This window comes from Oncorhynchus tshawytscha, linkage group LG05 (assembly GCF_018296145.1).
Source record: "Oncorhynchus tshawytscha isolate Ot180627B linkage group LG05, Otsh_v2.0, whole genome shotgun sequence".
In the NCBI taxonomy this organism is placed as follows: Eukaryota; Metazoa; Chordata; class Actinopteri; order Salmoniformes; family Salmonidae; genus Oncorhynchus; species Oncorhynchus tshawytscha.
The window spans coordinates 35,304,078-35,327,147 of record NC_056433.1 but is presented as its reverse complement, the minus strand read 5'-3'; the positions used below and the strand labels follow the sequence as shown (position 1 = coordinate 35,327,147).

Sequence of the window (23,070 nt, the reverse complement as noted above, 5' to 3'; positions counted from 1 at the left end):
GTATGGCACAAAAAAAATTTGGTGATAGATCCAAAGAAATACAGTGAAAAAGAAGCCTAATTATATATATAAATAAAGCACAGAACAGAGAAGAATGACAGGTAGTTATTATTACAAGGAGTTGGCACAGTACAAGATAGGAAACATAAACGTTACACAGCTCTTAGAAACATCACTTACAATACAGAATTATCTCTTCAGCACTCTTCTGTAGCAATTCAATGGCTTCCTCTCCTTCGTCTCCTTTGGTCATTCTTCACTGAAAGGAAAACATAGCGACATGTTCAAAATTCCAATTCCCAAATATCCGTCATGTTGCTTCCATTTAGCCTAGGGAGTTTTTAGAGCAGTTTAAGGAGAGAAGTCGAGAGGAGGAAGCAACTTCAGATACACCCCAAGGTCATCAACTGATTGTGACAGGAAGCGATGCAGGTAAGGGTTGCCACTTCCTGTGAAATGTCATATTATTGGGATGTAATAATATGAACACCTGGTGAAGAATGGCACAACGTGACAAAGCCCTTCTGTTATGATGGACAATAAACTGCCTACAAGGATCCCAAGAACAAAAAGTTGTCAAAGCTCAACATAACACAATTCCTGTCTCGGGAAGTGAAGCGAAACGTAGGGTCACTTTAGTACTTTCCTTATTCCAGCCTGCGCCACAAAATGAAAATAACGAACATGGATATTAAACCAACATATACTTGGGACTTGTTATTGAATTTAAAACATGTAATTAGTTGTTTGAGTACAATACAATACAGCGTGTGGTTAGATTGCCAAGTACAAGTGACTGTGTCCAGGTCACAAGAAATCAATAAACAAGTTGTTTCCTCAATGAAAGCCATTGAAAGTTTCGGAGGTCAACAACATGGGGCGTGGCAAAAACGCTACGGATCATTTTCTGGAGACGAACAACTGTAACATATCTGCGAACGTGTATTTTTTTTTATAGAGGGTGTAAGTAGGCCTCCAAAACAAAGATTTATTATGGCACCCTCATTTTTCATATACATTCAATATGATCTGGGCACAAAAAAAAAAAAGGAAATAATTCCCTCTTCCTATGAACCCAACCACTCGACAGCATTGACAGTACATGTAAATGTTATAATGTCCTGGTGAAACGTACACAATATGAGACGAGGTTGTTATAATGCTCTACAATGGCTGCCTATCATTCTGCTCTGTTTAGTTATGTATCATATTGTTTCTTCACGTGTCTGTTTCTAATCACACCTATTGTACACTGTATATGCCCCTACCTGTACACAACCCGCTAGGACCAAACCAGGCTTATATTTCCATGTCTTCTCATCACAATGCATTCTCTGCGCCATAAAAAGTCGCAATACCAACCAAATGCCAAATGCCAAAATAGCAACCAAATTCTTTGTCCTTTATTGTCTCGTAAAGACTCGTTCGACAACGTCTGGGACTTGTCATTTGTCCACATCATTTCTTTCAATTCGTGTTCTTTGGATGGGTGACACTGTATGAATGTTCACGTAATCAATGATTGTGTAATATGTTTCTGAGGGGGTCTACAAGCCTGACTTCGTCTGAGCAGGGTCACACACAGTATGTGTGCCATATATACTGCATTTTATATGTCGAGAGCTTATATGTTGTGCTTCCAGTTCTCCAACATAAAACATCGATCATAAACCTTTATAATAGAGCTTCTTTACATGTACAAGTTATACAACTACCAAATAGGTTTAGCTTATGTTTCCACCGTCTGTTTTTGATACTTCAGCAATGCAAGGGAGACAACAAGAAGATAAAAGGAAGTCAAAAGTCAGATAGTTTTCCCAACAGAAAAAGTATAAGAAACAAGACCAACAAGTCCTTAAATGTTTTTTTTCTTTTATAACCAACAATGTACGGATTTTTTTCTCAAATTCTTTTAGTCTTTTTTTTAAATTATTTTTTTTTACAATATGTTGTTTTTAAAAACCAGCTAGTTAAGGTAATGGAGGGTCTTAGGTAGCTCTTCCACAGTCAATCTTCACAGTTTGTGTAAAAGCAGAGAAACATTCTCGCTAGAGTAATAAAATATCAATATTATTATTGTGGACATTATTCATCTTTTTCTCACACATTGTTGGATGTAAATGATGGAGGTGTGTGGAGGGAGAGCGTACTTTATTCCGTCTAACGTAGAGCCTGCAGTCGCCACGTCCTACTCCCCTCCCTGTACAACACAATGCTTTATTTAACAACAGTTCTGTTCTTTTCTTTAAAAAAGGTCTGTTCAGCTGGGATGGAGTCGCTTTTGGGAAAGAGCGAAGCAATCGATCGATAGCGAGTGTCTTTTTCCTTTTACAGTATGTGATCTCTGACTGTCTTTCTGAGAAGCTCCACAGTCTCCTCCTCCCTTTGTAAGTCCATTGTTTTTACCCAGTCTCTGCATTTTCACTAACTCCTTTTTTTTTTTAAACAGCCACAACTGCCTGGTTTGTGACCACTTGCAATAGTCCTGTGACCTATGCCTGCCCCCCCCCGGTCTGTCTGACTTTCCTCCACCATCCTTTCCCTAAAACACACACTCACACGTGCAGGCACACACACGACTTGAACTGAATCCCTCTGAGCAAGTGTGCCTCCCACCAGCACTTGTGGGTCAAAAGAAACATGTCGAAAATAGCCCATCATGAGTGACAGCAGAGGAAACATCATCACCATCATTGGTGTGATTGATGTTACCATTCCGGTTCGCAATTCGGTCTGTTCTGTTTGTAATCGGAAGGCACTTTGTTTCATGGCAGAAAGTGGCTTCTGTTCCTCAGCTGCAGGGGTCGGCCTGTTGGCTGGTGGAGACCAGAGAACCTCTCTTCTCATCTGTCTTCCACTCTTTCCCTCTGGTCTCCATCCTCTACTCCTCCTCTCCCCTCCTTCCCCTCTGGTTTCCATACTCCTCCTCTCTACTCCTTCCCCTCTGGTCTCCATACTCCTCCTCTCCACTCCTTCCCCTCTGGTCTCCATATTCCTCCTCTTCACTCCTTCCCCTCTGGTCTCCATATTCCTCCTCTCCACTCCTTCCCCTCTGGTCTCCATATTCCTCCTCTCCACTCCTTCCCCTCTGGTCTCCATATCCTCCTCTCCACTCCTTCCCCTCTGGTCTCCATATTCCTCCTCTCCACTCCTTCCCCTCTGGTCTCTATCCTCTACTCCACTCCTTCCCCTCTGGTCTCTATCCTCTACTCCTCCTCTCCACTGCTTCCAATCTTGTCTCCATACTCCTTCTCTACACTCCTTCCCCTCTGGTCTCCATATTCCTCCTCTCCACTCCTTCCCCTCTGGTCTAAAATCATCTACTCCTCCTCTCCACTCCTTCCTATCTGGTCTCCATATTCCTCCTCTCCACTCCTTCCCCTCTGGTCTCCATCCTCTACTCCTCCTCTCCACTGCTTCCCCTCTGGTCTCCATATTCCTCCTCTCCACTCCTTCGCTTCTGGTCTCCATCCTCTACTCCTCCTCTCCACCCCTTCCCCTCTGGTCTCCATCCTCTTCTCCTCCTCTCCACCCCTTCCCCTCTGGTCTCCATCCTCTTCTCCTCCTCTCCACTCCTTCCCCTCTGGTCTCAATCCTCTACTCCTCCCCTCTGGTCCCATCTCCTCCTCTCCACTCCTTCCCCTCTGGTCTCCATCCTCTACTCCTCCTCTCCACTCCTTCCCCTCTGGTCTCAATCCTCTACTCCTCCTCTCCACTCCTTCCCCTCTGGTCTCAATCCTCTACTCCTCCTCTCCACTCCTTCCCCTCTGGTCTCCATCCTCTTCTCCTCCTCTCCACTCCTTCCCTTCTGGTCTCCATCCTCTACTCCTCCTCTCCACCCCTTCCCCTCTGGTCTCCATCCTCTTCTCCTCCTCTCCACTCCTTCCCCTCTGGTCTCAATCCTCTACTCCTCCTCTCCACTCCTTCCCTTCTGGTCTCAATCCTCCACTCCTCCTCTCCACTCCTTCCTTCCCCTCTGGTCTCCATAATCCTCCTCTCCACCCCTTCCCCTCTGGTCCCCATATTCCTCCTCAACACTCCTTCGACTCTGGTCTCCATCCTCTACTCCTCCTCTCCACCCCTTCCCCTCTGGTCTCAATCCTATACTCCTCCTCTCCACTCCTTCCTTCCCTTCTGGTCTCAATCCTCTACTCCTCCTCAACACTCCTTCGACTCTGGTCTCAAGCCTCTACTCCTCCTCAACACTCCTTTGACTCTGGTCTCAATCATCTACTCCTCCTCTCCACTCCTTCCCCTCTGGTCTCCATATTCCTCCTCTCCACCCCTTCTCCTCTGGTCTCCATATTCCTCCTCAACACTCCTTCGACTTTGGTCTCAATCCTCTACTCCTCCTCAACACTCCTTCGACTCTGGTCTCAATCCTCTACTCCTCCTCAACACTCCTTCCCTTCTGGACTCAATCATCTACTCCTCCTCAACACTCCTTCCCTTCTGGACTCAACCCTCTACTCCTCCTCAACACTCCTTCCCTTCTGGACTCAACCCTCTACTCCTCCTCAACACTCCTTCGACTCTGGTCTCAATCCTCTACTCCTCCTCAACACTCCTTCCCTTCTGGACTCAATCCTCTACTCCTCCTCAACACTCCTCCGACTCTGGTCTCAATCCTCTACTCCTCCTCAACACTCCTTCCCTTGCGGTCTCAATCCTCTACTCCTCCTCAACACTCCTTCGACTCTGGTCTCAATCCTCTGCTCCTCCTCAACACTCCTTCGACTCTGGTCTCAATCCTCTACTCCTCCTCAACACTCCTTCCCTTCTGGTCTCAATCCTCTACTCCTCCCCAACACTCCTTCGACTCTGGTCTCAATCCTCTACTCCTCCTCTCCACTCCTTCCCCTCTGGTCTCCTTATTCCTCCTCTTCACCCCTTCCCCTCTGGTCTCCATCCTCTACTCCTCCTCTCCACTCCTTCCCCTCTGGTCTCCATCCTCTACTCATCCTCTCCACTCCTTCCCCTCTGGTCTCCATACTCCTCCTCTCCACTCCTCCCCCTCTGGTCTCCATACTCCTCCTCAACACTCCTCCCCCTCTGGTCTCCATACTCCTCCTCAACACTCCTCCCCCTCTGGTCTCCATCCTCTACTCCTCCTCAACACTCCTTCCCCTCTGGTCTCCATACTCCTCCTCAACACTCCTCCCCTCTGGTCTCCATACTCCTCCTTAACACTCCTCCCCCTCTGGTCTCCATACTCCTCCTCTTCACTCCTTCCCTTCTGGTCTCAATCCTCTACTCCTCCTCAACACTCCTTCGACTCTGGTCTCAATCCTATACTCCTCCTCAACACTCCTTCGACTCTGGTCTCAATCCTATACTCCTCCTCAACACTCCTTCGACTCTGGTCTCAATCATCTACTCCTCCTCTCCACTCCTTCCCCTCTGGTCTCCATACTCCTCCTCAACACTCCTCCCCCTCTGGTCTCCATCCTCTACTCCTCCTCAACACTCCTTCCCCTCTGGTCTCCATACTCCTCCTCAACACTCCTCCCCCTCTGGTCTCCATCTACTCATCCTCAACACTCCTCCCCCTCTGGTCTCCATCCTCTACTCATCCTCTCCACTCCTTCCCCTCTGGTCTCCATCCTCTACTCCTCCTCTCCACTCCTTCCCCTCTGGTCTCCATACTCCTCCTCTCCACTCCTCCCCCTCTGGTCTCCATACTCCTCCTCAACACTCCTCCCCCTGGTCTCCATACTCTTCCTCAACACTCCTCCCCCTCTGGTCTCCATACTCTTCCTCAACACTCCTCCCCCTCTGGTCTCCATACTCCTCCTCTCCACTGCTTCCCCTCTGGTCTCCATACTCCTCCTCAACACTTCTCCCCCTCTGGTCTCCATCCTCTACTCCTCCTCTCCACTCCTTCCCCTCTGGTCTCTATCCTCTACTTTTCTCATCCACTATGCCACTGCCTTCCACATTGCCTTGGACGTCAGTCAGTCTGACCTACCCTTCTTCAACTCTCTCAACTACACATCTCCTCCTCTCTGCCCCACATACCTTGGGCATGCCTTCCTGGTCTCAGATACCTTGGACTAGTGAGCACAGTGTTGTGAAATACTTAGGCAGCTACCGGGCAAGAGGGGAGAGGGAACTTGGATGGATAACTAAACATTGTCCGAGTTTCTGTTTTCTACAGTACAGCACCAAGCCGAGAGAGAGACATGTCAAGGTGTGGAGGTCAGGTGAGGGTGACTGGGCAGAGAGAAAAGTGTCCATGATGCGCAGCAGGTGCAACTCAATGCGGATAAGATAAAACACAGAAAAGCTTTGATTCCATGTGTTTTGTTACGCCCAGAAAAAATAATTTTGTTTTTCAAAAAGTCACCAATTTTTCAAATCCTCCACACCTTTCTATTTAACTTTCCTAATTGACTGGCAAAATTGTCCTTGTGCTTTTCAAATAGTTATCCCAATGCGATAGTGAACACTCCCACTAAAGTCCAGGCGTCACAACACCTGGCTTTGCTTTGCGCTCGTAAAAGTGCTCACAATCCTGCGATTGGGGAGCAATTTTCTGGAAAAGTTGTCTCTTAAAAAAAAATTGCGAATCTTCTTTTATTACTATTTATGTGGTATTTTTTGGGCCCTCGTGGTGGTCTGTGTTTGGAACACCTCGCTGCCGCCTTGCTTGAATCTTTGGTGATTGGATGCTGAGGGTACAAGAACACAGACGCCAGGGTCGAGGTCGGTGCCGAGGCCAGGTCGGACCCGTTCGCCTCCGCCAGACGACGCAGGGCAGGGTCACCTTCGACCCCACAGGAAGATCATCGCCAAGGTGACACTCAGCGGCCATATATGGGCGGACGTGGGCGGGGCTGAGGATCTGAGATCTAAAGGGGGCAGAGACAGAGACAGAATTAGAAGACATTTAACAACAGTTGATGTCATCCTGACCCTGAAATCCCAATTTTTGAATTTCCTCCCCAAAATATCTCGTGAAACAATATCCAGGCGAAGTCAAAACAATACATTTGATTAAAACGCATCCCTTTTCCACGGCCGCAGTGAGGATCATGTAAGATTCACGGTGAGCGATGGTAAATCCATTAGGTAGGGAGAGAGTTAGAGATGGTCCCCGACCTGGGTGACTAACTCTTAACTACTAATGAAGTGATTCAACTGATCTGAAGGATAATGGCTCCAGATTCACTGCAGACACACTGTCTGAAACGACATTGCATTGGATCTGTTGGCCTGGGAAGTCTAATGGCTGGAGAGTGTTTCGTTTACTGGAGTTTATTCAGATATTCTTCCTGGAGATAGGCTTGACATTGTACATTTTTTCTGTTTTACATGGTAGATGTAGATGAAATAGTGACCAGTCTATGCTCAAAATCCTATGCATAGCTGCATTGTTATGAATGCATTCGTTTGATGAAAAAGCAATATCACATTAGAGAGGCCGGGAACAATTGTACCTAAGTGTTTCCCTTTATTAAATTCATATAAAAACAACAGAGCACCCTTCAATCTGTAATCTAAAATAAAATTCAAACTAACAAGTTTATCGCCCGTTTTCCAATTTTCTGTGTAAATGAAACCAGATGGGGGAAAAAGAAGAAAACGGAAAATGAAAAGGACAAAACGACAAAGAAAAATGAACGGTGTATGTGTGTGTAACAGGTCCATTTAGAACCAATCTTTAACCAGAGATCCTCTCCCTCCTGCTGTGAGGAACATAGTCCTCCCCTTCCTAACTTGCCAATATGGCCGCCTCGTCAATTGCAGGCCCGTTTTTCCCTTACTCTCTCGGTTTGTTCCCCTCGTTCCGCAATTACGGTGCTCCACTCCCTGCGGTCTGTCGCTCGTTCTGTCACTCCGTTCCGGCTGGACTGCTATCATTCATGTGATTACGGCCCCGTTGCTATGGCAACACCCACCGTTTTTTAAATATTTTTTATTAATAGAGGCTAGCTGCCAGGTAGATGTGCTCCTCCTCATAGGCAGACAGAGAGCACAGATTACATCCATCTACCCCCAAATCCTAACTGACTTCAGAACTGACCTTGGTTCTGCCTCTAGAAGCAACCGTAGTCACATTTCTAAAAGGAGCTTACCCTCTCCCAAATCCTTATTTTATCCATCAGGGTGTTAAACATTCAACTATCCATAGATCAGCAATTAGGGATAAACTCCTCCTGCTGTGTTTTTGTGCTTACTAATGGGGGGTAGATCTCGACACTCTCCCTCCTCAAGGGTGACGTCATCGATTGCGATGTCCCCCTCGATGCCCGGACCTCGGATACCCTCCAGCACCACCTGAGGTGGGGGAAAAAAGAGAGCGAGGGAGGGAGAGAGAGAGAGAGATATTGCGGTTATAGGCATAGACTTTAAGTTCGGATTCGTCTCATTACTGACTCCTGAATCGTCCAATCACACAATCATTCAATCACATGGCCAATCTTACTCACCTGGAAAGACGCGGTTGGGTGGATGCTGACTTTGGCCTGTTTCCAGCGGTCGCCTTGGTTACCGCTCAGCGACCACGCGGGCCCCTCGGCCGCTGTCTGACCCTTCTGTCTCAGGAAAGCGTTTAGGGTCCCTACAGATTAGAAAGAGGCCACATGGTCATACATGGTCAAAAGCGATCAGAGACGGTCACACGCGGTTAGGGTCAGATCCAATGCCAATAAGCATCATCCATAATGTAATATTGTAGCAAGCTTTTCAGGGTCCCTAAAGGAAATAGACAACACGATCAGATATGGCCAGACACAGTCAGAAAGGTTCAAAAGGTCAAATGCTGCCAATAATCAGCTCAAGGGCTTTTTTTAAAGTCAGAGCCGTTCAGAGTAGTGATGCTGGACGGGCGGGCAGGTGTGATCGGTTGAAGAGCATGCATTTAGTTATACTTGCATTTAAGATCAGTTGGAGGCCACGGAAGGAGAGTTGTATGGCATTGAAGCTCGTCTGGAGGTTAGTTAACACAGTGTCCAAAGAAGTATACAGAATGGTGTCGTCTGCGTAGAGGTGGATCAGAGAATCACCAGAAGCAAGAGCGACATCATTGAAGTATTCAGAGAAGAGAGTCGGCCCGAGAATTGAACCCTGTGGCACTCCCATAGACACTGCCAGAGGGAGGGCCTGTTGTCCGGACGATTTGACACACTGAACTCTATCAGAGAAGTAATTGGTAAACCAGGCGAAGCAATCATTTGAGAAACCAAGGCTGTTGAGTCTGCCAATAAGAATGTGGTGATTGACAGAGTCGAAAGCCTTGGCCAGGTCAATGAATACGGCTGCACAGTAATGTCTCTTATCGATGGTGGTTATGATATCATTTAGGACCTTGAACGTGGCTGAGATGCATCCTCAGTATCCCTTGTATCTACCATACATGATGATGCAAACATTGGATACATCCAATGTATATATCCACACAGAACGCACTGTAACTGCCTCTGCAATGCTATGCTGCGAGGCAAATACAGCGTTCCATTGGAAATTAATGTACATCTGGTGGACCAAAACACAACGACGCTGTTGATCTGATAGAAGCATGAAGGAATAATCTGCACCTGTAATGTTCAGTTGAGTTCTATTTAGTTATAAGAAAACTGTTGCTGGTCATTTGAATTTGAACCTGTTTTCAATGTGTACAAATGTAAAAAGTACTGACTTGAAGCTCCTTTTAATTTTTATTTTAGTTTTTACAATAATTCTCTTTACTTAATTTTTTTTTAACCAAGTCAGTTAAGAACACATTCTTAATGACGGCCTGGGAACAGTGGGTTAACTGCCTGTTCAGGGGCAGAACAACAGATTTGTACCTTGTCAGCTCGGGGGTTTGAACTCGAGCTTGAACTCGAACTTGAGCTCTAACCACTAGGCTACGCTGCCGCCCCATAATAAGGAGGCAATACATTTGACTGCTTCCTAGACTCCCAACTCCTCTTTATTGGGCGCCTGACCGAGCACACACAGTGCCTTCAGAAAGTATTCACACCTGTTGACTTTTACATTGTTTGTTGTTGTGTTACAGCCTGAATTTAAATTGGATTTCATTGAGATTTCTGGTCACTGGCCTACGCACAATACCCCATAATATCAAAGTGGAATTATGTTTTTAGAGATTGTTACAAAAAGCGGAAATGTCTTGAGTAAATAAGTATTCAACCCCTTTGTTATGGCAAGCCTAAATTCAGTAAACATTTGCTTAACAAGTCACATAATAAGTTGCATGGACTTTGTGTGCAATAATAAGTGTTTAACATGATGTTGGAATGACACTCTGTATCCCACAGATACAATTATCTGTAAGGTCTCTCAGTCGCGCAGTACATTTCAAACACAGATTCAATGCCTTGCAAAGAAGGGCACCTATTCAAAAAGCAGACCTTGAATATATCCCTTTGAGCATGGTGAAGTGAATAATTACAGTTTAGATGGTGTATCCATACACCCAGTCACTAATAAGATACAGGCGTTCTTCCTAACGCAGTTGCTGGAGAGAACGGAAACCATTCAGGGATTTCACCATGAGGCCAATGTACAGAGTTTAATGGTTGTGATAGAAAACTGAGGATAGATCAACAACATTGTAGGTTACTCCCCAATACTAACCCAATTGACACAGTGAAAAGCCTGTACAGGATACAAATATTCCAAAACATGCATCCTGTTTGCAGTAGGCCTACTTGTAGTAGGCCAAAGAGACGTGTTTTCTCCACACAAGGTTTCTCCATAAACACAGCAGGACTGTTACCCTGAGGCCTTGTTTAAGTCAAAGAAAGTGAGAGAGAGAGAGAGAGAGAGAGAGAGATAAAGAGACAGAAAGAGTGAGAAAGAGAGAGAGGGAGAGAGAGGTGCCTCATTAATGCACAGGCCACTATGTATACTTCTGAGAGCGAGAGCGAGCTATACATCCTGTCCTTTTGTCTATTAGCTTCCTCATCAGCTTACTGTATGGCAAGGGTTCCCAAACTGTTTTGGCCCGTGACCCTATTTTGATATTTAAAAGGAGAGAGGGTGTGTTGAGGCGTTTTACATGGCAGAGGAGGGAAGGGCAGGGTATGTGGAAGTGTTTACATGAGAGAGGACAGGGATCTGGCTGAGCTGGTGTCAGCCTGGCTGACAGTGTCTTTGAACTTCCTGCACTGTAATGTACTGTAGGTAGTGTAGTGATGTCTCCTGTACTGTAGGTGCGTGTGTGTTACGGATGCAGCTCTCCAGCCAACTCCTGGATTCCCTACAAGCACATTCTGTACTCTCTGTCCGTGTATTTGGAGCTGTTGCAGACTAATACGTTGAAAAAACGTTGAAGTAACGTCTGTGTCTTCTTTCCGTCCAATAGTCGCGAGTACAGCCTATATAATACAGATGAGCAAATGCGCCGCAATATTCCTTACTGACGTCGCAGAACTGAATGTAGTGTATAAGGCGGTATTAATGCGGTATTCTGAAGAAAAGGAAAAGGATCTTTCAATTAATTCTCCATCTGTCCATTCCTAAGAATTATATTTGGGAGAATCCCTTTTCTATGGACTCACAACAGTGAACCCAAAAGGGATAAACAGTTTAATGCAGGGTAGGATTAAATCCTCTATAACTACTGGACACTTCCCATTACATCCACCCAGAGAGAGCTCAGCTCTATAGAAAGCTACACAGAGCACATATAGAATTAGCACTCATTTCTAATCACATATGCCATTCAGCAGACAATTTTTTCATCTGTTTCAAGTATGGGTGGTAGCAGGAATCGATCCCACTATCCTGTCACTGCAAGAACCACACTGAACTGAGCTACAGAGGAGTACCAATGAATGAAACAGGCCTGATCCCCTGGCCACGTTGCAAAGCTCCACATTAAAGAGACTCGTTGGTGTGTGCGTGTGTGTGTACAGTATGTGTGTGTGTGTGTGTGTACTCTGGGACTTAATCCTGTAAACAAACGTGACACCAGCTGCAAAGGCAAACTTTGAAGTGTGCTTCAGTAATTAGTTTTGACCTTCTCCCAGGTAGCTAGCCAACGGACAGTTTGCAAAATTTGGAGAGCCTTGCTCTCCCTTTTTCTCTTTCACACGTTCTCTCTCTAATCTCTGAGCCTCTCTTTCTGCCACCACACTCTCTAAACTGAGGGTGAGCGAACTAACTCTTTATTGAGTAAATCTGAACCGCTGATCTACAGAGCAGAGGCACAATTCGACTGTGAGTCACTGGGAACAACACACAGAACAACAGTCAAGGTAACACAAATACCCACTTTTTGAGAGTGAATGTCTGTTCCTATGGATCTGTTGTGATAAAGCCTTACATGTAGGCTAAATATCAATGCAACAAGGGTGTGAACGGCTCCACTTGGCCAATGGAGCGTGTTAGTGCGGGTAACATACAAGGAACGTTGGTTGGAAACTCCTAATATTTAATCAGTGGCAGTAAGTACAACATTTAGCTCAACATTTCCTGGGTTGTGGATTCCAAATGTTCCAAACAAACATTCCACATTCCTTACCAGCAGAGAGAATAGAATTCCTCTCAGAGAGAGAGAGAGAGAGAGAGAGAGAGAGAGAGAGAGAGAGTGAGAGAGCGAGAGAGAGATATACTAGCAACAAGGCGGAGGGAGGAAATGTCTGAGCGTGTCTCCAGCCCTTGACACTCGGCCCATTCATCATAACAGGCCTTGGCCTGGGCTATGGGCCTGAGCTACAACACAGACGGGTGAGGGGTGGATGGAGGAGATGGAGCGTGGGGCTTGGCTGGCGATCAATCTGAGCAAATTGGAAATGTCACGGCCTACTCAACCTCGGCCGAGCATTGGAGGATCTCTCATCTCCACACTGACCCCCCCTGCCCACCTCCTTTCCTCTCTCTCTCCCCCTTCCTACCACACTCCAGATGTTTGGAGCCAACACCACATGGCCATCCCCACATGTCCATTCCACTAGGGTAGGGTAGGCATACTGCTCTCCACAGGGAAGGTGTGTCTGTGTGTGTGTGTACAGTGAATTTGGAAAGTTTTCAGAGCCCGTGACTTTTTTCCACATGTTGTTATGGTACAGCCTTATTCTAAAATGGATTACATTTTTTTCTCCCCTCATCAATCTACACACAATACAACATAATGACAAAAGCAAAAACAGTTAAAAAACTTTTTTTTTGCAAATGTATTAAAAATAATAAACAGAAATACCTTATTTACATAAGTATTTAGACCCTTTCCTACGAGACTTGAAATTGAGCTCAGGTGCATCCTGTTTCCATTGATCATCCTTGAGATGTTTCTACAATTTCATTGTATTGAGATGTTTCGACAACTTGATTGGTGTCCACCTGTGGTAAATTCAATTGATTGGACATGATTTGGAAAGGCACCTGAAGGACTGTCAGACCATGAGAAACAAGATTACCTGGTCTGATGAAACGAGGGTTGAACTCCAAGCATCACATCTGGAGGAAACCTGGCACTATCCCGATGGTGAAGCATGGTGGTGGCAGCATCATGCTGTGGGGATGTTTTTCAGTGGCAGGGACTGAGAGACTAGTCAGGATCAAGGGAAAGATGAACGGAGCAAGGTACAGATTGATCCTTGATGAAAACCTTCTCCAGACTGCTTAGGACTTTAGACTGGGGCGAAGGTTCACCATCCAACAGGACAACGCAGGAGTGGCTTCGGAACAAGTCCCTGAATGTCCTTGAGTGGCCCATACAGAGCCCGGAATTAAACCCGATCTAATATCTCTTGAGAAACCTGAAAATATCTGTGCAGCAACTCTCCCCATCCAGCCTGACAGAGCTTGAGAGGATATGCAGAGAAGAATGGGAGAAATTGCACAAATACAGGTGTGCCAAGTTCGTAGTGTCATACCCAAGAAGACTTGAGGCTGTAATCGCTGCCAAAGGTGCTTCAACAAAGTACTGACTACTGACTGTAAGGGTCTGAATAGTTACAGTACCAGTCAAAAGTTTGGACACTCCTACTCAGTCCAGGGTTTTTCTTTATTTTTTCTACATTGTACAATAATAGTGAAAACATCCAAACTATGAAATAACACATGGAATGTTACTACATGAAATCATGTAGTAACCAAAAGTCTTAAGTAGTAACCAAAAGTGTTAAACTAATCAAAATATTTGAGATTCTTCAAAGTATCCACCCTTTTCCTTGATGATGTCACACCCTGATCTGTTTCACCTGTCCTTGTGATTGTCTCCGCCCCCTCCAGGTGTCGCTGATTTCCCCCAGTGTATTTATCCCTGTGTTTCCTGTCTCTATGTGCCAGTTCGTCTTGTTTGTTTCCAAGTCAACCAGCGTTTTCCCCGTTCTCTTGCTTTTTGCATTCCCCTTTTTCTAGTCCTCCTGGTTTTGACCCTTGCCTGTTTCTGGACTTTGTACCCACCTGCCTGACCATTCTGTCTGCCACTCTGTACCTCCTGGACTCTGATCTATTTTTGCCTGTCCACAACCATTCTCTTGCCTACCCCTTTGGATTAATAAACATTGTAAGACTCCAACCATCTGCCCTCTGTGTCTGCATCTGTGTCTTGTCTTGTGCCTTGATAGTACGAACTGGCCATGACAGACCCAGCAGACTTCGACCAGCTCTGCCACACTGTCTCCCTGCAGGGAGCCACCATTAGGAGAAATGAGGAGTTGGTACAGGACCTTCTGGAAGGGCTCAGGTCCTTGACGGAATGCCACGACTATGGGTTAAAGGCTATTATGGAGCAAATCAGAGAGTTAGCTCAGAGGCTGCCTGCCATCTCTGAAAAATCCCAATCACCCAGTAATTTTCCCCTATCTGTGGTGAGTTTGTATAGCCTATCCTGGCTCCCTGAGAACCCCGCTTACCACCTCCGGAGCAATATTCAGGGAATCTTGGTACCTGTCAGGGTTCTTTCTCAGTGCTCGCTTATTTTTGAGCTACAGCCATCTTCATTTCCTTCAGACAGATCAAAGATAGCGTATATTATTACGCTAATGTTGGGAAGGGCGCTCTCCTGGGCTATGGCAGTTTGGGAGCAATAATCTGCCATTTGTGGTCATCTGGAGGAATTCATGGCAGAAGTGAGAAAGGTATTTGAATCTCCGGTTTCCGGGAGAAAGGCGGCCAGTAAACTGCTTGACTTACATCAAAACTCCCGTAGTGTGGCAGACTATGCGGTTGATTTTCGCACATTGGCCGCCGAGAGTACCTGGAATCTTTTTTGCATCGATTATCTGAGGAGGTAAAGGATGAGCTAGCTGCTTGGGAATTGGAAGTGGCTCTCAACTCCCTTTTCGCCCAAACCATTAAAACTGATGGCCTAAGGGAATGCAAGAGTGAGAGGAGGTCTGGTCTCGGGCACACTATAGCTCGTTCACCTTCAAGGGAATCCGGAGGTTTCCGAAGGCAGCTCTTCCGAGAGGATTCGAAGCCACCCGAGCCCTCTCATGAATCTACAATGGATGAGTTGGATACTCCTGAGCCTATGCAGTTGGGAAGAGCTAGGTTATCAGTTGGGGAACGCTCACGCAGGATGAACAGTAATTGTTGTCTGTACTGTGGAGGGGCAGGACATTTTATAGCTACCTGCCCTATTAGGAAACCCTTGTCTCTAGTGGGTAACATCACTATGGTGAGTCAGACTGGGAGTTCCCTAATTCCCATCACCCACACACCTTTTTTTGTGCTTGTGCTGTGGGGAGACCAATCTAAGTCTCTCCGAGTGCTCATTGACTCTGGGGCTGATGAAAGTTTTATGGATGCCACTATTGCTTCGGAGCTTGGTATTCCCACTCAGCCTCTCTCTGTTCCCATGGATGCTAGGGCACTGGGCGGCCGCTCTATAGGGGAAGTCATCCATCGTACCGTGCCCGTTCAATTACGGGTTTCTGGTAACCACAGTGAGACCATACAGTTCCTCCTCATTGAATCTCTCCATGTTCTGGTTGTTTTGGGGTTTTCCTGGCTACAAAAGAACAATCCTGTGATTGACTGGACCACAAGCTCCATCCTGGGTTGGAGTCCTTTTTGCCATTCCCACTGCCTTCAAGCAGCACAGCCTTCCCCAAGTTGTCCTCCTCAGAATGTTAGCAAGACTGTGGATGTCTCCGTTATTCCTACTGAATACCATGACCTACTGGAAGTGTTCAGTAAGGCATGTGCTACTTCCCTTCCCCCGGACCGTCCTTATTATTGTGCCATTGACCTTCTCCTAGGCACTACACCACCTCGGGGTCGGTTGTATTCTCTGTCCGGACCAGAGACCAATGCTATGGAGGAGTACATAGAGGAGTCTCTGGCCACTGGGTACGTCCGTCTGCATCTCCTGCCGGCGCAGGATTTTTCTTTGTGAAGAAGAAGAACAAGACCCTGCGTCCGTGCATTGACTACCGAGGACTTAACATTACTGTCAAGAATCGTTACCCCCTACCTCTCCTCTTCTCTGCATTTTAACCTCTCCAGGGGTCCACCATATTTTCCATATTTTCCAAGCCTTGTGCCTTGACAGCTTTGCACACTCTTGGCATTCTCTCAACCAGCTTCTCAACCAGGTATGCCTTGTTAAAAGTTAATTTGTGGAATTTCTTTCCTTCCTGCATTTGAGCCAATCAGTTGTGTCATGACAAGGTAGGGGTGGTGTACAGAAGATGATCTTTTACCAAATAGGGCCAAGTCCATATTATGGCAAGAACAGCTCAGATAAGCAAAGAGAAATGACAGTCCATCATTACTTACAGACAAGTCGGTCAATGTGGAACATTTCAAGAACTTTTAAAGTGTCTTCAAGTGCAGTCCCAGAAACCATCAAGCGCTATGAGGAACGCCACAGGAAAGGAAGACCTAAAGGAAAGGAAGAGTTACCTCTGGTGCAGAGGACAAGTTCAATAGAGTTACCAGCCTCAGAAATTGAAGCTCAAATAAATGCTTCACGGAGTTCAAGTAACAGGCACATATCAACATCAACAGTTCAGAGGAGACTGCGTGAATCAGGCCTTCATGGTCGAATTGCTGCAAAGAAACCAGTACTAAAGGACACCAATAAGAAGAAGAGACTTGCTTGGCCCAAGAAACACAAGCCATGGACATTAGACCGGTGGAAATCTGTTCTTAGGTCTGATGAGTCCAAATTTGAGATGTTTTTGTTCCAACCGCCGTAGGTGAACAGATGACCTCTGCATGTGTGGTTCCCATCGTGAAGCATGGAGGAGGAGGTGTGATGGTGTGGGGTACTTTACCGGTGACACTGTCTGTGAGTTATTTAGAATTCAAGGCACACTTTAATTAGCATGGCTACTACAGCATTCTGCAGCGATACACCACCCCATCTGGTTTGCACTTAGTGGGACTATCATTTGTTTTTCAACAGGACAATGACCCAACACACCTCCAGGCTGTCTAAGGGTTATTTGACCAAGAAGGAGAGTGATGGAGTGCTGTATCAGATGACCTGGCCTCCACAATCATCCGACCTCAACCCAATTGAGATGGTTTGGGATGAGATGGACCACAGAGTGAAGGAAAACCAGCCTACAAGTGCTCAGCATATGCAGGAACTCCTTGGAAAAGCATTCCAGGTGAAGCTGGTTGAGTGTGCAAAAATGTCATCAAAGCAAAGGGTGTCTACTGTGCTTTGAAGAATCTCAAATATAACATATATTTTTGGTTACTACATGATTCCATATGTGTAATTTCCTAGTTTTGATGTCTTCACTATTATTGTACAATGTAGAAAATAGTACATATAAGGAAAACCCTTGAATCAGTAGGTACTGGTACTTTATGTAAATGTGATTTGTGATACATTTGTAAAATATTCTAAACCTGTTTTTGCTTTGTCATTATGGGGTATTGCATGTATATTGATGAGGGGGAAAAAAACTATTTAATCAATTTTAGAATAAGGCTGTAACAACATAACAAAATGTGGAAAAAGTCAAGGGGTCTGAATATTTTCTTAATGCACTGTGTGTGTGTACACGCATTTGTCTGTAGCTAAATCAACCACATCGCTCATCTTGATGCGATCTCTTGCTCAGCCTTTTGTCAGATGGGTGGTACAGTAGCTAGCTAGCTCCCTCAGTCTCAGTTCCCTCGCTTAAGTGATTGGTGCAGGGCAATGTTGTTTCACCAGCAGTTGTCTTTCACAGCGATAGCATTCACTTTAGAGCTCTTCACAGCAAACATATTTATTTCTGCAGTCTACCTCGGCGACACTCAGAGACAAGGAGAAGGTAATGCAAGACGTGAGGTACCCAACGCTATTATCAGTAGAGGGGAGACCAGGGACATCTTTAGTCATATTCCCTTCCTCCCTTCCCTGCTGTTCCTAAGCTGCTGTAGTACTGTATACTATTCTCTGGTGGACTGATAGTCTTCACCGTGGAGTTATACACACACACTGGAGTGTACAAGCTGGGGAGAGGATACTTGCTGGTACTAGCTGGCTTCACTGCCAGATATCCAATCTTACTCTCGACTCACACGTAGGCACACACACACACACACACACACACACACACACACACACACACACACACACACACACACACACACACACACACACACACACACTGGGACAAGAGTGAGGAGAGTCTGGGAGCAGAGCATTAGTAGCAGAGTGCCTATTCACTGGGAGAGAGGAAATGGTTGTAGACAGGGATGCTTTCAGATAAACGCTTGCTCTCTGAAACCACATCACAGTTTATAAGAAAACACAATAATAAACAAAAATACTGTGGTCAGGGCTCTTAATTGAAACATTTAATTGGTAGCACTGGTGCTCCTAATTTAAAAAAAAGTCAGGAGCATCACATACAATTTAGGAGCACCAGAAAAACAGATTTTTAAAAAATTGATTGAGATATAGCCTACATTGGACCTACAGTATATGAATCCTACTTACTTTTGAAGCACATCTCATGAAGAAGATATCCCTTTTCCTTTCTTTCTGTGCCACCAAATGTTTGGGGCTGCATGATATGGGCAAAAAATCTAGTTGTGATTTTTCAAACCAATATCACACTTTGACGAACAGTATTAGCTCAATACAATTGGGTGAACTGTTGAATCATATACATAGGATGCTTATTCTAATTCTAAGGTTGGTGTTGTTTGGCATGACAACAAATGAAAAAGCCAGGTAGAAGTTATGACAGGTTAGGAACTAAACTTTTGGTCACTGTTTTGAATAGATGTTACATTTAGACAAAGACTTTAGAATAGGCTATCTGATTCAGAACGTGTTTTCCCAAATAACATGCTGACCACGTCACGTGTAGCAACCTGTATACAAGCTAACGTTTGCTTTGCCCTAGATAGTGCATTTCGAAGTAGACCCATGAAGCAAAATGAAGGATCTCATAATTGATCTAATACGGATGATTACAACATGTTGCTATGAGATTAGAAACAAAGTCTCAATAGAAGTCACTAAATGTTTGTTTTTTTAACTAGGCAAGTCAGTTAAGAACAAATTCTTATTTACAATGATGGCCTACTGGGGAACAGTGAGTTAACTGCCTTGTTCAGGGGTAGAACGACAGATTTTTACCTTGTCAGCTTGGGGATTTGATCCAGCAACCTTTCGGTTGCTAACCACTCGGCTACCTGCCGCCCCGCTAGAGGGAAGCTCTTATGATTAATGTATTGAGGAGAGAATACAGAGAATTAATATAATCGGTGACATGTCCTTAGTTTGTTTCTGGATGTTTTGTGTTGGAGGGGGAAAAAAAGATGTCCTTCTTACCAATGTGTTTGCCGTACATGTGGAAGAAGAAACTGAAGCAGTATGCTGGGGGGTTGGCGATGCCATATGGGTTCTTGGGCACCACGTTGAAGAAGGGACTGACCAGCCTCGCCACCTCACCCTCCTTCCGAGGCCGGGACGTCTCGATGTACATGTAGAAACCTGTAGTGTGGGGAGAACACAACACACCAAATGTTTACTACATCCCAAAGATTACTCCCGCGTGTTATATATATTGGTGTTCTGTATAGGGGGGCGGTTAATGTAAAACAGGCATGCTCTCCTGGGAGATAGTAGCAGATTGACAGAACGTGTAGTCAACTTTGTTCTACAGGCAGAAGGAATTTGAATGGGTTTAGGGCAGAACATATTCGATTGGTTTCTAAAAGATTTAACAGATTCACAACTTCTGAAAACAAGGATTGAACTGAGAATATTATAAATAAAACTTTGAGTTACAAGTTGTAATGTTTTGAAATCATTATTGTGTTCCAGTAGACAGACAATTGTGACAATATCTCTATGATACAACTGGTCTCCTGACTTAAAGCAAAGAGTAAAACGTAGCAAGCTAGCGGCAACACGCTAAGCTAATCAGCGCCAGCTAGCTAAGCATTTACCTACCTCTTAGCTACTCATGTTGAATTAATAAATAGAGCTAACAAGCTAGGTGTCAAATATACAAGTCAGCTAACAGTTATGCTGTCCCGGAGGCATAAACGTAAAATGCTAAGCTAAATGTAACTTTAAGCAAACTATCTGTTAATTATACGCAACTGACTATCTGTTGATAAGCAATTGCTTGGTAAGGTTACGCTTAGTGTTAGGGCTAAGGTTAGGGTAAGGGTTAAGTGTAGGGTTAGGATAAGGGTTAAGGTTAGTAGATGGCCTGTAGAGCATATACAGATGGACTATCCCAAAAGTGTGTTCATTTTAAATTAGAAAAATAGAAATAGCTAGCAAGTTAGGTCTCAAATCTGCCAGTAGGTCAATTAACCTTTTCACACGTCAGTTCCAAATATCTCGAACGGTCGCCCCCAGCATGAGTTGTTTTATGCAGTGATGTTAGAATGCACTCACTGTTCCGAAATGTGATTGTTACGCTATCTATAGCTACATTTCAACTTGTCAATTTCAAATAATTTCCTTACAAGTTTTAGTTTTATAATGTTTGTTGACATTATACAATGCATTCTGCATCTGTCGGGAACAAAGATGTTATAATGAGGTGAAGGAATGATTCACTCATCTTTTGAGTAAACATCTGGAAGTGAATGAAGGGAAGTGAATAATCATAGACAACACAACCCCTTCAGCATGTGTACTGCAAACAGAACAAACTCATCTGGTCTCCTCTTATCTTCGGTTGACTCGAAAAAACAAACATGGCGGCGTGCACAAACTATCCATCGTCGGATTACTACTGATTTCTAGAAAGTGTTTAACTCAATAATTTAGAACAATTATTTAGATCAGTGATGTGATGAGTTATAAATAGTAACAAATATCTAAATATGACCACTTCTGTTACGCCAATCTTTCCTCTGTTAGCACTAGGACAAATGCAACCTACATTTTCTGGTTTGGATGATTGAGTTATGCTGTAGTTACTTCTGTGAATCCCTGAAAATTGCATCCAAAATAAACTGCTCACATTCAGGACATAACTGTGTAAGGACTGTGTTTGTGCAAAGTGTGGCCAGCTCAAATGCTGACTGTTGCGTCAATCGAAACTGTAAATTGTAAATAGGCATTCTAATCAAACTGGTTTGAGCGTACACTGCAGGGACCACTGTAGACATATCACACATGTTTGTTGGTACGCGTGAAAAGGTTCATATTTGTTTTATAAACACAACAATCAGAACAGACTTTAGGCTGCCCTATGGGAAGACATTTTATTTGGTGCCCCAAGAGCAGACTTCAAGCACACTTCAAGCACACAAGGTAATACAAAAAGCCATGGACCATAAATTATATCCTATGGTTATCTTTACCCAGACTAACATGAATACCCCTGGAGCAGCATTTAAGTGCATTCCAGTTTCATCTCTTACCAATTATTTTTTTCATATACTGGCATATTTGAGACCTACCTCAATTTTACGATTCAACATTAGTAAGACCTGCTTAGCCAGCTAGTTCAGTTTAGCATTTTAACAGTCCATTCCAATTTTTACGTTTATGTAACTTATTCAACTAAGTATTTGTAATAAGCGGGAGCTGAGTTACTGGTATTGCAATGATGTGCGCTGAGAGTTAGGAAGTAAGTTCAGGGAGTGAGTGTTCAAATAAATAAAACACAACATAATACAAAACGAGAAATACAAACAACGCACAGACATGACACTGGAACAGAAACAATTAACGCCTGGAGAAGGAACAAAAGGGAGTGACAGATGTAGGGAAGGTAATCAGGGAGGTGATGGAGTCCAGGTGAGTCTGATGACACGCTGGTTCGCGTAACGATGGTGGCAGGTGTGCGCCATAACGAGCAGCCTGGTGACCTAGAGGCCAGAGAGGGAGCACACGTGACAGTACCCCCGACCAAAATTACGATCAGGAGGGGACCTGTCACCTTTGCTGAGGCGCGGGAGCATGGCGTCCTAGAGCATACGTAACGGTACCCCCTCCCCGGCGTGTTAGGCTCTAGCTGCTGATGCGCAGGAACCTGTCGAGCCTGACCAACCGGCGGAGGCAGGGGAGCATGGCAATCTGGCTGAAGCATGAGAGCCTGACGAGCCGGTGGAGGCAGGGGAGCCTGGCGATCTGGCTGAGCCTGAAGCTACTCACGGACCCGACTTCATTCCCACTGACACGAAAAAGCACTCCCTAATGCTTCCCTTAGGTGAGGCGTTAATATGTAACGATGTGCGCTGAGAGTCAGGAAGTAAGTTGAGGGAGTGAGTGTTTTAATAAATAAACGCAACAAAATACAAACCACGAACAACGCACAGACATGACACTGGAACAGAAACAATAATGCCTGAGGAAGGTGCGTGTAAAGATGGCGACAGTTGTGCGCTATAATGAGCAGCCTGGTGACCTAGAGGCCGGAGAGGGAGCACATGTGACAGGTATATTTGAAGCCTAACTAGCTAGCTAGTGTAAGGGATCTCGTCCTCCTCTTCTGAAGAGGAGTAGCGAGAAGTATCAGAGGACCAAAACGCAGCGTGGTAAGTGTCCATAATTTAATGAAGCAAAATGAACACTGAACAAAAACAATAAACGAACAGTCTCGTAAGGTGAATGACAAAACACTAAACAGGAAATAAACACCCACCAAACCCAGGTGGAAAAAGGCTACCTAAGTATGATTCTCAATCAGAGACAACTAACGACACCTGCCTCTGATTGAAAACCATACTAGGCCGAAC

The 23,070-nt window shown here is 45.0% G+C and overlaps 1 protein-coding gene across 1 annotated transcript in view; it reads right to left on the bottom strand.

Moving 5' to 3' along the window:
- Positions 1 to 5,835: 5,835 nt before the first annotated feature.
- The window catches only part of LOC112250546 (MAM domain-containing glycosylphosphatidylinositol anchor protein 2), a 330,034-nt gene continuing 312,799 nt past the window's right edge, over positions 5,836 to 23,070 (bottom strand). Inside the window, exons 15-18 of the mRNA XM_024420793.2 lie at positions 19,694 to 19,855; positions 8,433 to 8,563; positions 8,181 to 8,280; positions 5,836 to 6,851 (exon numbers count right to left, since the gene is read on the bottom strand). Coding sequence (XP_024276561.1) covers positions 6,763 to 6,851; positions 8,181 to 8,280; positions 8,433 to 8,563; positions 19,694 to 19,855 — 482 coding nt within the window. The 3' untranslated portion in view covers positions 5,836 to 6,762. The remainder of the gene's footprint in view (positions 6,852 to 8,180; positions 8,281 to 8,432; positions 8,564 to 19,693; positions 19,856 to 23,070) is intronic.